The sequence below is a fragment of the Cnephaeus nilssonii genome, assembly GCF_951640355.1.
Source record: "Cnephaeus nilssonii genome assembly, chromosome: 5".
Classification (NCBI taxonomy): domain Eukaryota; kingdom Metazoa; phylum Chordata; class Mammalia; order Chiroptera; family Vespertilionidae; genus Cnephaeus; species Cnephaeus nilssonii.
In genome coordinates, this window is record NC_137076.1 from 32,305,881 (window position 1) to 32,321,895 (window position 16,015).

The 16,015-nt window shown below is 58.9% G+C and overlaps 1 protein-coding gene across 1 annotated transcript in view; it reads right to left on the reverse strand.

Annotated features, from left to right (window-relative positions):
* HCN2 (hyperpolarization activated cyclic nucleotide gated potassium and sodium channel 2) overlaps positions 1–15,626 on the reverse strand; it is a gene marked incomplete at its 5' end in the record, with an annotated part of 29,957 nt that extends 14,331 nt beyond the window's left edge. Inside the window, 5 exons of the mRNA XM_079771077.1 lie at positions 1,505–1,651; positions 2,825–3,043; positions 4,098–4,259; positions 4,964–5,387; positions 14,983–15,626. Coding sequence (XP_079627203.1) covers positions 1,505–1,651; positions 2,825–3,043; positions 4,098–4,259; positions 4,964–5,387; positions 14,983–15,626 — 1,596 coding nt within the window. The remainder of the gene's footprint in view (positions 1–1,504; positions 1,652–2,824; positions 3,044–4,097; positions 4,260–4,963; positions 5,388–14,982) is intronic.
* Positions 15,627–16,015: the final 389 nt, after the last annotated feature.

Below are 16,015 nucleotides of genomic sequence, written 5' to 3' on the forward strand. Positions count from 1 at the left end.
GCACACTCCCTACTGGGGATGTGCCCGCAACCAAGGTACATGCCCTTGACCAGAATTGAACCTGGGACCCTTCAGTCCACAGGCCGACGCTCTATCCACTGAGCCAAACCGGTCAGGGCACATCTTTATTATATAGGATATGCATTACCTATGGACAAAGACAATAGGGTGGTGAATGCCCTAGCTGGTTTGGCTCAGTGGATAGAGCGTCAGCCTGTGGACTGAAGGGTCCCGGGTTCCATTCCGGTCAAGGGCACATGCCCGGGTTGCGGACTCAATCCCCAGTAGGAGGCATGCAGGAGGCAGCCGATCAATGATTCTCTCTCATCATGGATGTTTCTATCTCTTTCTCCCTCTCCCTTCCTCTCTGAAATCAATAAAAAAATATATTTTTTTAAAATGTGGTGAAGACTGGGGGTGGGGCAGGAAGCGGGTGGAGGGGGGCAATGGGGGAAAAAAGAGGGACATCAGTAATATTCTCAACAATAAAGATTAAAAAATAAAAATGAATGAAACTATACAAGCATTAGAAAAAACATCTTCCCGCCTCAAGGCCTTCCCCTAGCTGTGCCCTCCACCTGGGATACCCACAGGGTCACCGCGCCTCAAGAAGATGTCACCTCCTTCTCCCCTCCGCCTGCCCATCCTTCCCAAAGCTCCTCCCTCTGGACCGCCCTGAGGGCACAGTGCAGGGCTCACAGACTCCCTCAGTAGCTGCTTGGCGAGTGGTGTGGGTTGAATCATGTCTCCCCAAAAGGTACATTGAAGTCCTGAACCCGGGTCCCTGGGAATGGGACCTTATGTTAAAATAGGGTCTTCGCAGTTGTCATTAGTTAAGATGAGGTCCCACTGGAGTAGGCGGGCCCTGAATGACTGGCATCCTGATGAGAAGAGGACAGGCGCGCACACACAGGAAGATGGCCACGCGAAGCAGCGGTGGAGGTCGGGGTGACACATCTCTAAGCCCAGGGTCACCAATGACTGCTGGCTACACCAGCAGCAGGAAGAGGCAGGAAGGACCCTCCCTGGAGGCTCCGCAGTGAACACAGCCCTGTGCCACCTTGATCTGGGACTCCTGATCTCCGGAATCGGAGACACTAAATTCCTGTTGTTTTAAGCTGTCCAGTGGGTGGTCATTCCTCATGGCTGCCCCGGGAATCTTGCCCAGGGTCGCACAGGCTGAGGGGCAGAGCTGGAATCGACTCCACAGCCCGCCTAAGCCGCCTGGCTCCAGCCTTCCTCCCTCTGCCTTCTCCCTCTGTCTAACACGGCCCCAAACAAGGTAAGCAGTACGGGGTTAGGGATAGGAACCCAGGGTGGCTGGGGCATCGTGGGAGTGCAGGTGACAGAGGCTCAGGGAGGGACACTGGTGTGTGTACAAGTCTAGCCGGAGTCCTTCATACTGCAGCTGGACCCGTCCCTCCTCGTCTTGGGGACTGGGAGCCGGAGAGCAGGGGAGTCGCGAACCTTACCCAACCGCGAGGGTCCTGTGGCCCTGCCTCACCTCTCGCAGGGGCCCGTTGAGCTCTCCCAGGATGCTGTCCTCGTCGAACATCTTGCCCTGGTAGCGGTGCTCATAGTAGTCGTGGATTTTCTGTCGGAAGTCCGCAGGCAGCTTGTGGAAGGACATGTACTGCTCCACCTGCTTGTACTGTGGGGGGCGTGAGGGGCCGAGGTCAGTGGCTGCGGTCCAGGGAACCCCTGCCTCAGCCTAAACGGGGCTCCCGGGTTTAACCACAACCACAACAAGCACAAGACCCAGTTACGTCTGAATTTCACATCAACAGCAAAAATGTCTCGTGTAAGTGGATCCCGTGCAACACATGGGAGGTGCTGATGCTAACAGAAGTCACTCCTCGTGTCCTAAATTGTCTAGCAACCCTATCCCTGACAGCTTGACCCCAGGCCCCCAAGATGCTGGTCCCCCATTTCAGAGACCCCCAACTCTGTCTACGGCCCTGGTGCTCCTCCCCAGGATCTTTCTATAAACCCAGGGGACGTGGCAGAGGTGCCAGGCCCTGCTAGCCCCCGGGTGGCACCCACAGGGGTGCCCCAGCTCCATTTCCACTCCAGCCCCACCCAGCCACAGCTGCCCTGAGCTCAGCAGAACCCGTGATGGTGGGCGGGTGGCAGCACCAGCTCATGTTTGGGGGTGAGGCCGTGGCTTCCGGACAGCCAGGATAGCTGGCGCTGGGCCCAGCTGACCCGGCTGACCCGACTGGCACTGCTGGGGGTGCTCACAGCTGCCCAGCCAGGGTCAGCCATCTGGCAGCAGGGCAGGAGAGATAGGGGCAGCAGTGGGGTGGGGGCCAAGCTCACCCTTGGCCCTTAGGGAAACTGAGGCACAGGGTAGACATCAAGGCCATACTCCAGAAAGGGCTGGTCTGTGGGGCCAGCACCTGCTCTCCTCAGCCTTTCCAGTCCCCGGGCCCTTGGACTAGCCCATGGAGGCTCCCCCAAACCTGAGGCCAGGTCCAAGTGGCTGAATATATTTGCTCCCCCAGTGGCCTCCCCCATGGACCTGGCTGACCAGCATGTACTCAAGTGACCCCAGTCCTCTTGGACCCTGCTCAGTGCCCGCCCCCAGCCATAGTCCTTCCCAAGCCAGCCCAGAAACCCCAGAATTTCACCTCCTAGAGAGGTCCCCCTGTGTTCCCTGCCCCTAGAGAGCTCCCTGATGCCTCATGGACTGGCCCTGCCCTGTTTGGGCCCCTGACTTCCATCCCCCTCCTCGGCATATGTCCCTTCCAGGCTCCAGACTTCCCTCTAGGGTCCTCCCCCCCACCCATGGAGGTGGAGGAATAGTGGGGTGGGCCCCCCAGACCTTCTCCTGGTACTGGCGCCTCGAGGAGTCCAGTGACTGGATGAGGGCTGTGGCGTGTCCGATGAACATAGCGTAGCAGGTGGCACCCACGATCATACTCAGCATCGTCAGCCAGATGTCAGTCATGCTCTCAGGCGCCTGCCGGCCGTACCCGATGCAGAGCATGTGGCTCATGGCCTTGAAGAGCGCAAAGGAGTAGAGCTCGCTCCACGAGTGATTCTGCAAGGCCATACACAGGTGGGCAGGTGGGCAGGTGCTCACAGCCCCAGGGAGCTCCTTGACCCCAAGGCCCCACCTGCCCGTCCTCCCCCAGGCATCCAAGGTGGTGGTGAGCTTCCCATGTCCAGAGACAACTAAGAAACTAAGACGCAGGCAGGTGATGTGACGTGTACACGTGTCACAGTGAGTGAGCAGCAAGAGCAGGTCTGGAGCTGCTTCCTCACTTTACTCCTGGAGAAAATGAGGATCAGAGGGGCCAGGGTGGCCCTGGGTGCTCAGGAGCCCCGCCCCTTTGCAGCCTCTGATTAGAATGGGTCAAGAGGAAGTGAAAGTTCCAGGGACCTGTGGACGGTGAGCTGGGGACACCAGCATCCGATCAGAGGGCCAGGAGGGTGGAGGCATCTGGCAGGGCCAGGAGGATGCTCCCCTCCCGCCCCCCCCCCCCAGTCCTCAGTTAACCCGGCTGTGGGAGGGGGCGGAGGGGCCCATTCAGGAAACAGGACAGCATGCCCGGGTGTCCGGCCAGACAATGAGCTGCCTCAGCCAGGCAGCTGTGCCAGGCGCTGGGTGCGCGCCTGAGGATGCTCCCTCTGCTGTCTCTCGCCCATCAACGCCCCCAGTCCCTCCTCCCACTCCTGCCCAGCTCCGGGTGCAACCCACCCCACCAGTGCCAGAGGCACAGCGCTCCAGGGGTGGGAGAAAGGCTCCTTGTGGTGCTAAAGAGCACCCAAGACTCGCCCTTGACAACAGTGGGCATCTCAGCGAGGCAGCGATGGGTGACCGGGCTCTCCAGGGATTGTTGTATCTTATGGCCCATGATACCACGTTCCCATCTGTCTTTTTTTTTTCTTTGTCTTTGAATAAATGATGTACATTAGAAAGTAGACTCAGTGGCGGGGGCAGTAAGCAGAGGACATTATGTCTGGGTGACAAAAGTTGTTACAGTCACTGGAATGATCAAGGAGCTGCCTGTTCCTGGCCCCAGAGGGGCGCTATTTTGGGTCCCCCCCCAGGACGAGGCCCGGGTGGGCATGGCCCAGGGCGGGGCGCTTACCACCATGCCGTTGATTGACACCCAGCAGTTGCGAGGGAAGTCCTGCAGCATGGGCACCAGGAACTGCAGGCAGCCGTCCCAGTGGCACAGCAGCAGCATCATGCTGATGAGGTTGCAGATGCGCATGACCGCGCTCGCCAGGTCGTAGGTCATGTGGAAAATCTGGGGTGTGGACGCAGTGAGGTAGAAAGGAGCACCCCCTCAACCTCCCTTCACAACACCGCCCCACGCCCCGCAGGACCCAAATCCCCGCCCAGCATCCCACCCTCCCAGGAGGCCCTGCCACCTTTCTGGTTAGTGAAATGTCCTGAGGGCGTGTGGGCAGGACCACTGTCCCTTCCAGCAGCCCTGCCCGCTTCCCCCCGCGGAGCCTGTCGCTGCCCTGGAAACTGGGGGTGACATCACTGGGCATGGGCGGTGCAGAGGTGGTCCCGACTTCGGGGACAGGGACATGACTTCGCTTCCCTGGGCCTCAGTTTCCCCACTGCCAAACGGGGCAGTGGATTCCGCCTCTTACAGGGCAGAATGAAGGAAAGGGGCGCAGATGCATCAAGAGTCCGCGCTGTGTTCCCCGTGACCAAAGCCCGTGGCTCCGCCCTGTAGGGGCCCCTGAGACCCCAACGTGCCCAACGCCACGCCCAAGTTCTATCCCCTACGGTACAGGCCCTTCACTGCAGCCTCTGTGACCCCAGCCCAGCCCTTCCAAAACCCCTCTCCTGTGCCTGGAACCCCGCCTGCCTCCTCCCTGTGGCCCCGACCCTGGGCCCTCATAGCCCCACCCTGAGCCTCCCTTCACGCCCGCCAGGTGGTTCCCGGGCCCTCAGAGCCCCGCCCCTGCAGCACGGCCCCGCCCACAGCGCCCTCACCTCCTCCCACTGGTGGATGTAGCGGATGAGTCGCGACAGGCGCAGCAGCCGCAGCAGGCTGAGGATCTTGGTGAAGCGCACAATGCGCAGGGCGCGCGCCGTCTTGTAGACCTCGGAGTCGATGCCTTTCTCCACGATGAGGAAGATATAGTCCACGGGGATGGAGGACACGAAGTCCACCACGAACCACGTGCGCAGGTACTTCTTCTTGATCTTCTCAGGGTCCAGGATGATCTCCGTGTTGTCCTCGATCACGATGCCCGTGCGGAAGTTCAGCACCAGGTCCATGAGGAAGAACGTGTCCGAGACGACGTTGAACACGATCCACGGGGCCGTGGTCTCGTCCTTGAAGAAGGTGATGCCCACCGGGATGATGATGAGGTTGCCCACCATGAACAGCAGCATGGTGAAGTCCCAGTAGAACCTGGGGAGAGGCGTGGCGTCAGCCCTGGAGCCCCGGCCCACGCCGTGCGCTCTGTAGGCCTGCCCTCCCCACTGTGCACATGCGCCTTCGAGGACCAGCCCAGATCTCTCCTCCTCCAGCAAATCTGAGACTGTGGCCCCAGTGTCGCTAGTGTGGACTCTGTCCCCAGGAAGTTCCCCCCTCCCCCAACCCCTTACAGAGCCCTACAGCCCGCTGGGCTCCCCAGCCCGAGGCCCTCTCGCTGGCTCAGTTCTAACCTTCCCTCCATGAAGAAGCTCCAGACCTCACAAAGCCTAAGAAAGAGGTCGCTCAAAAATTGACTAAATGTTTCCTTTGACCAAAAACACCCAATGTGCCTGGCATAAGGGTGGAGTCCAAGGGCTTGAAAGGAGAGGGAGCTAAGCAGAGAGAGGCCAGGGTGGTGGGGAGTGGGTGGTGGTGGCAGGAAAGGAGGAGCAGGATGGCGGGTTCAGTGGGGGCGCCAGGGGTTGGAGAGTGCAGGGTGGGAGCTGGACACGTCAGCTTGACCTGGCGATCCAGGACACCAACACCAGCAGGTGGGCCTCCATGTGCTTGTACTTCCATTTCCAGAAGCTCCCTGAGTGCCACAGACAGGGAGGCAGCAGGGGGCTCGGTCCAGCTGGGGGAGAGAGGTGGGGCCAGGGCAAAGGGCTGAGCCTGTGGGAGGAACCTGAGCAACAGGACTTGGCAGCTGTGCGGACATTTGGTGCCATAAATACGCCTGAAAAAGTGATGATGGGTTGCTTCTATTCCCAAATACAAGACCCCAAGGTCAATTCCGATATTCCACCTGGAGAGTGCTCTCAGAAAAGGGCCCGTCCACTCAAGGAATATCTACAGATGGCCAAGCATGGTGTCCTGAATAAAGCGTTCATGAGGACATACAGACACAGCAAAAGGCCACATGGACAAACTGCCGGCCTCGGAGCCATCGAGAAAATGTGAATCAAAATCACCCTGAGCGAGAACTGCCAGTTCCTCAAAAAGTTAAACTGAGTCACCATATGATGCAGCAATTCCATCTTAAGATTGAAAGAAGGGCCGGGCTGGCATGGCTCAGTGGTTGAGCGTCGACCTATGAACCAGGAGGTCACAGTTCGATTCCCAGTCAGGGCACATGTCCGGGTTGCAGGCTTGATCCCCAGTGTGGGGCATGCAGGAGGCAGCTAATCACTGATTCTGTCTCATCATTGATGTTTCTATCTCTCTCTCCCTTCCTCTCTAAAATACATATATATTTAAAGATTGAAAGAAGGGACTCAAACAGGTACTGTGCTCCCATGTTCACAGCATCACGATTCACAACACCGAAAAGGTGGAAACAACCCAATGTCCATCCCTGAATGACTGTGGTCCGTCACATGCAGGAATATTACTTGGCTATGAAAGGGAATGAAGCACTGACACGAGAACATGTGTAAACGTTGAAAAAACGATGCTCAGTGAGAGAATCAGACATAAAAGGCCACTCAGCGTATGATTCCAATCATGTGAAACGTCCAGAACAGGCAAATCCATAGACACAGGAAGTAGGCTCATGGTTGCCAGGGGTGAGGAGGGGGATAGGGAGTTTCTGTTTTGGAAAATGAAAATGTTCTGGACATGGGTTGGATGAGGAGTGCACAACACATTGTGATTGTACTTAATGCCACTGAACTGTACACTTTCAAATGAGTAAATGCCAAATTTTATGTCATACACACACACACACACACACACACACACACACACGTTAACATTATAAAAAAAAAAAAAACGAAGCCTGGGGGTCTCAGTGATGAGCAGCTGCCCCAGATCATGGGTCTGAGCCCACACCTGCTGCCTAGATTCAAGCAAAGGAGGGAGGAGGGTCTCAAATTTTGAACAGACAATGATGTGATTTTGCCTTTAATGTAGAGGGAAAGGCACCCCCTCCCCCCATCATGTTGGTCCTCTCAGGTGTCTTCAATCCCCAAGTGGGTTTGTGCGGGGCTCTCCTGTAGGACCAGCACTCGCCCCCTCATGGCTGGAGACCCCACGTTCCCTGGGGGAAGGCTCTGTCACATGTAGGTGGGGCATTGCCCGGGAGGAACCTCAAAGCCTACAACTCCCTGGGCTCCTCCCGGGTGGACAGAAGAAGAGACTGAGGTTCTCAGTGGCTGGAGGGACTCGCCCAAACTAGCGCACATAAACAAAAAGCCGCGAGCCCTAGCACTGGCTTGGCTGCAGTGAGCTCCCTGTTTTGGTAGCTGCTGTAAATTGGCTCCTTTCTGATGGCGCTGTGAGAGCTATTAACACCACGCCTGCCGGCTGGTGTTCCACTCCAGGGAATTGATCCCAAGGAAACTGTCCAAGAGGAAGAGAAAAAAATTAAAAAGTTATTTGCACCAACATATTCACAATAGCCCAGCCTGAGAGAGCCAAAGGCTGGAAGAGACCCAACATCTACCACTGTGGTGGCAGTGGCCAGAGCTGGCTGACACCCACTTTGGCCCACTGGCAGGTGTGACCTTGGGCACGTCCTTCCAGTCCTTGGGAACCTCAGTCTCCTCTCTTCATCCCAAGGAGCCCAGGGCGTGGCAGCTTTTGAGGGTCCTCCTAGGGAGCTGTCCCGCCCACATGTGATGGGACCTTCTCGGAATGGTCGTGGGCACTCTGGCCATGATGGGGAGGACACCCGTCCTTTGGGAGAGCCCTGGACAAACCCATCTGGGGTGGGATAAAGACCTTGAGAGAACTAAAGGGCTGACTTGATCTGGGGGTGGGTGTTAAGGGCAAAATCAAATGACTACTAGAAATTCCAGACCTTTGTCCACTTGAATCTAGACAAGGTGTGGGGCTCAGGCCCCCCATCTGAGACACCTACTCATCCTTGAGACCTCAAGGCCTCAACATCCAATGGGATTGAGGGGCCCCACCTGCTTGCTCCTTCTAGTCTCAACTCCCAATACCCAGAGCATCCACTACAGAACTCCTAATCCCATCCCCACCCTCGCTGAAATGAGAACTGCTACCCCCATTTTTGGACATACACCCTGTTACAGAGTAAGCAAGAAAGAGTAACAGAAGGCCAGGGGGGGCTAGAAACCACCAGGGGGCCTAGAAACTATCTAAATGGCCACAGAGCATGAGGGCATCCTTGGCATGAGATTCTCCAGACATTCTCTCCTTTTATTCTTGGGGTGGGAGGTAGGGACAGGCACCACACTTCCCCACTGACAGACGAGGGAGGTGCCCCAGCCAGGGAGCTGGGGCAAGGAACTGGAACCCAGAACTGCCACCCCCAGGGCCTGTCCTCTGTCTATCTTCCTGTTGTCTGGGACTCTGCCCACAGGCTCCGAGCCTCAGCCTGATCACATGCTGTGCACAATCTTCCCATTCTGCGTGGTGTCCCCAGGGCTTTAAGGTGTTGGAGCAGAAGGCAGGGGACTGAAGAGGGGCTGATGGGCAGGATAACCTGGTATCATGCACAGGGCATCTCACCTGCTCCAACTGGATGCCCCCAAATTGGCCTGGGGCCTTGACCCTTGTCCTCTGCAGCCAGCCTGGTCCCCCCAAGGGGAAGCTGAGACTGGGGGTAAAGGAACTGGGTGGTGGGTGGAACCCAGGGTATGTGCCCCAGCACCCTCCCCTTTTCCTTGCCCTGCCCACCCCCTGAACCGTGCCGCCAGGGGCTAATCACTCTCCTTCTCTGAGCCCCAATGCCTCATCCGCCCAATCCCAGCAGCCCCTTCCTCATCGGGCACCCCAGGTACCACCAGGATGCGGGGACCACTGGGATGTCGTCAGGCAGCGAAGCAGGAGCGGATGCACAGTCAGCCTGTTACCCGGCACCTCCAACGACCACAGTTAAGTCCTGGATGTTAAAATGCTCCCCAACAAATCGCAGTGGGGCCCTTGCTTCTGTGGAGGGACCCACATCCCGGCTGCTCTTCCAGGAGGGCAGTGGACGGACTGGCCAGTTCACACCTTGTTCACGGAGAAAAGCAGGCCAGAGAGACACAGCGAGTGGAAGGCTCAGCAGCAAAGACCCCTGGCCCCAGGGCCAGGCTCCTCAGCCCCCGCACCCTATAGGTCAGGGGTCCTCAAACTTTTTAAACAGGGGGCCAGTTCACTGTCCCTCAGACCATTGGAGGGCCGGACTATAGTTTTAAAAAAAAACTATGAACCAATTCCTATGCACACTGCACACATCTTATTTTGAAGTAAAAAAACAAAACAGCAAAAACACCCGCATGTGGCCCGCGGGCCGTAGTTTGAGGACGCCTGCTATAGATTATAGAGAGGGCCTGGAACCTCTCCCAGGAGCACCCCCACAGGCTGGTGACCTCAGTGGGGCCCTGGTGGCTGCCACCACCATGAGCTCAGTTCTCCTCTAGCAGCTGCCCAGCTGTTCTCTTGGCGCAGACAGACAATCCGAGGCATGGCCAGCGCTAAGGGACAGGACCCACGCAGCCAGACTTCCCGGCAGGAACTGGGTTGAGGCCCCCACAGCCACTGGTGGGAGACACGGCGAACAAGGCAGCCGGCTCCCTCCCTCCAGGATGCAAGAATCCAGAGCCGTGGGAATTACATATCTGGCAAATCTGAGGGATTAGGGGCCACGTCGGTGATTAAGGGAGAGCTGGGACAGAGGATTAGGGGCCTGAGCCCTGGGATGCAGAGCTCAGGAGAGGCGAGTGTCAGGGATTAGGAAAGGGATACTCCTGCCAGGGAAGATGCCGGATTCCCAGCTTAGCCCAAGCCAGGGTGCACTGTGGGGTTGATGGTGCGCCAGGCCACGAGGACACACAGTGACCAGACAGACCTGGCCCTCCCTCAGGCCCAAACGCGGGCAGGGAGACAGGTGTTCCACACAAACAGATAAACGAAAGGGGTGCTTCAGAGGGACCACGTTAGCCAGGGTGGTCTGGGAGGACTTCCTGAAGCAAGTGGCATTTGAACGGATTATGGAGAAGGACCCTTGCTTGGGTGTGGGAGGCACTGCGCCGCAGCGGAGGGAGCAGGAAGTGCAAAGGCCCTGTGGCTGCCGTGGGGTTTCCCCTTTCAAGGCTGGCTGGGCAGCCTGGGGCTGGAGCAGAGGGGAGCAAAGGAGCTGAGAGGAGATGATGGGAGGGGACAGAAGATGGCTCTACATGGCCTTGGGAGTTTGGGCCAGGGAGGCTTTAAGGGAGGGGAAAGGTGGACTTATATGTACCTCGAGACGCCCCTGCTGGCAGCCAGAAGGCCAGGAAGTGGGCCGAGGATGACATTCAGACAGGAGATGAGATAACTTGTGCTGGTTGGATGCGGAGTGGGTTTGCTGAGGCGGGAAGTGTGGCAGGGTCTGGCCTAAGCGAGCGAGTGGCTGAGGAAGCTCCTCCCTCCCAACCCCCAAGCATCCCCTTGAGAAGGTTTGGGGAGGTGAACGTTTAAAGCAGGGAACTCAGGGACCAGAGATTAGAAATTCTCGCGGGAAGCCTCTGGAGTGAGGAGAGAGGCTTTGGTGAACCCCAGCCCTGACCCCTTTACAAGGATCATGGAGTTAACTTCCTCCCAGGTGGGGGGTGGGCTGGGCCTCAATCCTCCCACCTGGGAAATGGGTTTTTTCACTGCTCCCGACTCCAAATGCCTTCATGTTGGGTCTGGAGCCAGGGAACCTTAGCCCTTGGCCCTTGGCCCACCCACTCTGGATAAAGTGGGGTTTATTCCTATGAGATAATGTAGGGATTTGCAGAGAGACCCCCACTCCATCCTGATCTCCAGCTGATCTTCTGGGCCCTCTGAGGGAGGACAGGGTGTCCAGTCCTGTAAGTTTCTTCAAGTCAGCCTCCTCTACTACCCCAGTCTGGGGGACCCCAGAGGGCATGACTCAAAAACAGGTCAGCATCCACAGATCCTGGCTTTGTAGAAACCTCTCTGAGGGTCAGGAAAGGGACCCACTCATCTCTTTCCTCCCATGCCAGGCCTCCCAGCAATAGACAGTTCAGGAACATTATATTGAAAATCAACAGCAGTAGGAAAGACTCAAGTCAGATCTCAGAGGCACTTACAGACTTAAGAACGGATGCAAGGCAGCAAGGAAGCCACTTGCCTAAAGTCTCTCTGGGAGATGACTCCACCCCTAGATGAGAGCTCCCCTCGACCTGCCCAGCACCCAAGCATGCCCCTCAGGGAGTTCAGAGATGTCGTGGGCACCCACTGTGACAGGGATCTCTATAGACCCTCTTGCCCATGGTGGGGGACTGATGGGCAAGTAGACAACCCAAGTGAAAAGGCAGCAGGCACAACGCAGGTGGGAACAGCAGGTGCACATGCTGAACGGGGTCCTGGGGGAAGCGGCTTGTGAATGGGAGCTGGAAATCAGAAGCACGGGTGAGGACATGTGTGGCAGGGGGACCAGCTTGTACAAAGGCTATCATTCCACAGGAAGGAGAGGAGAACAGTGTGAGACTTGAGGCCTGGCGTGATGCTGGCATAACTGTGAAAGCCAGACACCCCCTTCTGCTCATACCACCACCATCTCACATTTGGGGAAAACTCAGCAGGGAGTTCCAGAGAGGACTCAAGACCAGCGATAAATGACACAGGGGCTTGAGGAAGACACCCTCCTCAGTACCTCTTGGCTGAGAGGCCTCTCTCCTCCCTGGACACGCCATGCAGCCCTCACAGAACGAGGCACAGCCAGGGCTCTTCCAGGACACCAAACAGTAATTGTCCTGTTCTCGGTACCAGGCGAGTGCCAGGCCAGGGTGCAGGGATGGGCTCCCCTGGCAAGCAAAGGAGTCATGGCTCAAGAAAGTGGAGACTCTGTGGCCCCAGGTGGGACTCTGGGGGCTGCTCAGGAGGGAACCTCCATCTCACCACCCCAGCTTCCACTTAAAATCAGGAATGGTGTGCAGATAGGGAGGGACACCCCGGAAGTGGTACCTGCATCTTCGGGGTGTGAGGACACAAGGAAGCCGAAGTGGGAAAGTGGATCCAGAAAGGCCCCTCCCCACTGCTCTGTGAACTGTTTGTTTTTGTTAATCCTCACCGAGGATTTTCCATTGATTTTTAGATCGAGTAGAAGGGAGGGAGATAGAGATAGAGAAGAGAGAGAGATAAACATCGAAGTGAGAGAGACCCATTGATTGGTTGCCTCCCACACTCACCTGACCGGGCTGGGATCAAATCTGCAACCCAGGTACGTGCCCGTGACCGGGAATTGAACTTGCAGCCCTTCCTCGCGCGGGACAACGCTCTAACCACTTAACCAGGTGCTCCCAATATCTTGATCAATCCCCAGAAAGCCTTTTCCTCCCATGTCTTCTTGGCCTGTAAGGCACGTTGCCAGAGGCCAGGCTGCCCAGTAGTCAAGAACATGGATGGGCCAGTCTGCCTAGGTGTAAATACCTGGTCTGCCCTTGACTAGCTGTGTGGCTTTGGGCAAGTGACTTTACCTCTCTGTGCCCCACCTTTCTCACATGTAAAATGCAGGTAGCTGCAGCACCACGGCACAGCTGATGGGAGGACTGAATCAATATTCCTAAGGTGCTCCTAGGACACCTGGCCCAGGCGGGGCTCAGGAGGAATTGTTTTGGTCATGTGCTTGGAGTCTGTCTCCATATTGAATCCGAGGCTCTAGACGTGGCAAAGTTCTGAAAGCTGGGGGGTTGAGGAGGTCCTGTTGCACCCCAGCTTGGCAGCAGCCTAAGTTTTTCTTTTTTTAAAATTTTTTTTTATTGTTTAAAGTATTACATATAGTAGTACATATATCTCCTTTTTTTCAAAACCCCCCATTGACCTTCCCCCAGCCTCCCCTACCTAAGTTTTTCAATTTGACTGTGGCTCCCCTAGTCCCGACTACAGGCTACCCTCCACTTGCTCATCCTATTTTACAATTATCTAACCAGCCCAGGATCCCACAAGCGACTGTGCTCGAGGGACACAGGATGGGGAGCCCAACTGCTCCTCCCAGCACCCCTCAACCACGCCCCACACTACCCCTTCTGTGAAGAAGAGGAAGCCTAGGACCACCTACCTGCTGGAGGGAAGGAGGGGATGGTTACTTTCTGCAGCCATCTCCCCCTGCCTACCATGTCCTCAGTGCACTGTCTCAGCCAGCTGGCACTAGCTCCCCCTTTTCATAGACTGGAACATGACCCTTCACAGCTGAGACCCAAGCTCTCCCAGCCGGTACCATCTACAAAGGAATGCTGAGCCCCCTTGCAGGTCAAGACCATCCAGATGCATACCCTCTGGGCTGCCCCTAGGCCCCCCATCCCTCACCCTCCACAGCCTCTCTCAAAACTCAAGCCACTGGTTAAGGCTATATTCACTTCACAGGGAAGGGCTGAGGGCTGAGGAGTCCAAATCCCAGACTTTCTTCCAGCCTTGTCCCAGATTTGTGTGCCCCTGGGCTTCCCCAGTTGTCAAGTGGAGACCTCGGACGTGGGGACATGGCGGGGGAGGTGGAGAACCTCTGTGTGGGGAGCTCTGGCGGGCTGGGAGCCTCGGCTGGGATGCTGTCCGTGGTGCTGAAATCGCGCCCGCCCTGAGAGCTGGGCTGGGAGGCCTGGAAGCGTCCCACATGGACCCCACTCGCGAACACAAAACTTCACACACACCGTGCATACAACTCACAAACACTGCCCACCGCTGCACACCCACCCGGGCACACGCACACACACCTCCATTTCCCCCTAACACATGCCATGACCCACCACACAGACACACCCCTCGGAACACGCTCCTCCCCATTACTCGGCACACGCCCCCAGGACCCCCGCCCCCCAGTCACATGCTGGTGATCACACACAAGGTCTGCAGTGTCCATGCTCGCAGGCCACAGAGCACAAGCCAAGGAACAAGAACAGCAATAATACAGGTCTTGTTGGGTGGCCCTAGGCTTCCTCTTGGCTGCAGAAGGGGTAGTATGGGGGCACGGTGGTGACCCTGCGCCTAACCTCGCTCTGAGCCTTTCCACGCATCAATCAACCGGTTTTATCCATAACATCTACACACCCACTGAGACATGTGCATACCACCCAGAGGCTGGGCGGCTCAGAGAAGACACAGCCGGGAGACCCCGGGATGCTCAGCGCCCCCTCCTCGCGCAATACCCAGGCTCGGGACGGGGACGCACCTCCCAGGGGTGTGAAGCGCAGGTGGAAATCGTGGAGCGGGCCGTGACCGCTTAACCCTTTCTCTGCTAGCCTTTCCAAGGCGCGTCCTTCCAGGGCGCACTTCCTTCCTCCTTCCTTCCGCTTTGCCGCCTCCCTGGCGCTCACGTTCCCCTCTATTCGTCCTCTCCGTCCCTCCGCGCTCAGACCCTAGTTCTGCGGCCGTGACGTGCGCCCTCCCGACAAGGCTGGGGATGTGTGGGTGCGTGAGAGGGGGAGCACCAGGGTTAAGGCAGGAGTCTGCGCGCACCTCCCAGTGCCCCTCCAAGGGCGGAGCCTCGCGCGCCCAGGTCATTCCAGGCGGGTCCTGGACGCGCCCGAGGTCACCGAGGGGCCCCGAGGTCAACCGCGGGTCGACCGCCCCGCCCTCCCCGAGACGCTCCAAGGACAGCCCCGGCGCTTCCGCTCGCTGCGACCCCTCCGCGCCCGCCCGCCCCTCCCGGTGGCAGTACCTGAAGTCGCTGTACGGGTGGATGATCCAGGCCCCCGCCGACTTGACGCGCTCTTGCTCGCGTTCCACAGCCTTCTGGCTGCCGAACATCCGCAGCGAGAACTTGTTGACGCCCGGCTGCAGGAGCGCGCCGAACTGGCGCTGCATGAAGCTGGCCTGGCTGCCGCGCGGCTCCCCTCCCGGGCCCGCCTCCTCGCTGCCCGCCTCGTCCGCCGGGCCCGGCCCCGGAGCCGGGCCCGACGCGGGCCCCGCAGCTGCCCCACGGCATGAGAACGACACCTTGGGCCCCCGCGCCGGGCCCTCGGGCCCCGCGGGGCTGCACTGCGGCTCGCCGCGCCCGCACTCGCCGTTTGGGCTGCCCTTGGCCGTGCTTGCCGCGCCCGGGGTGCCCGGGCGGCCGCACGAGCTGTCGCGGCTGCGGAGCCGGGCCCGAGGGCCGCTCTCGTCTGCCGCCTCCGGGGGCGCCGCCTCAGTACGGGGCGGCTGCTGGAGGGGCGCGGGCCCGGTGCCAGGAGGGGGCGCGGGCGGCGGCGGTGGCGCCGGCTGCTGCTGGGGGGGCGCGGGCGGCAGCGGCGGCGGCGGCCCCGGCGCGGGGGTCGCGCCCGGGCTTTCCCCAGGCCGCCCGCCGCCCCCGCGCGCGTCCATGGCGAGGCGGCGCCGGGCAGTGCGGAGCGGAGCCGCCGCCGCCGCCGCCGCTGGCCGGAGCCCGAGGGAGGGGGGAGGCGGGGGCGGGGCGGGGCGGAGTCGCGTGGGGTGGAGCCTGGTTCGCAGGGGCTGGGCAGGGGCGGGAATCCCGCCTCCGCCCGTGTACGCGCCGGGAAACTGAGGCCGCGCGTCGGGGACAGCCCAAGGTCACGCGGCTCTGAGACCTGAAAGACCCGCTCAGGTATCTTCCCCGAAGGGGAAACCAAGGCCCACGAAACGGCAGGACGCGCTCAAGGTCACCGAGCCCAGCCACGGGGCCTGAACCTCTGCACGCGACCTTGGCCTTGGGTTTCTCCTCTTTCCAGAGCACCCGGCGGGGCGGTAACCAT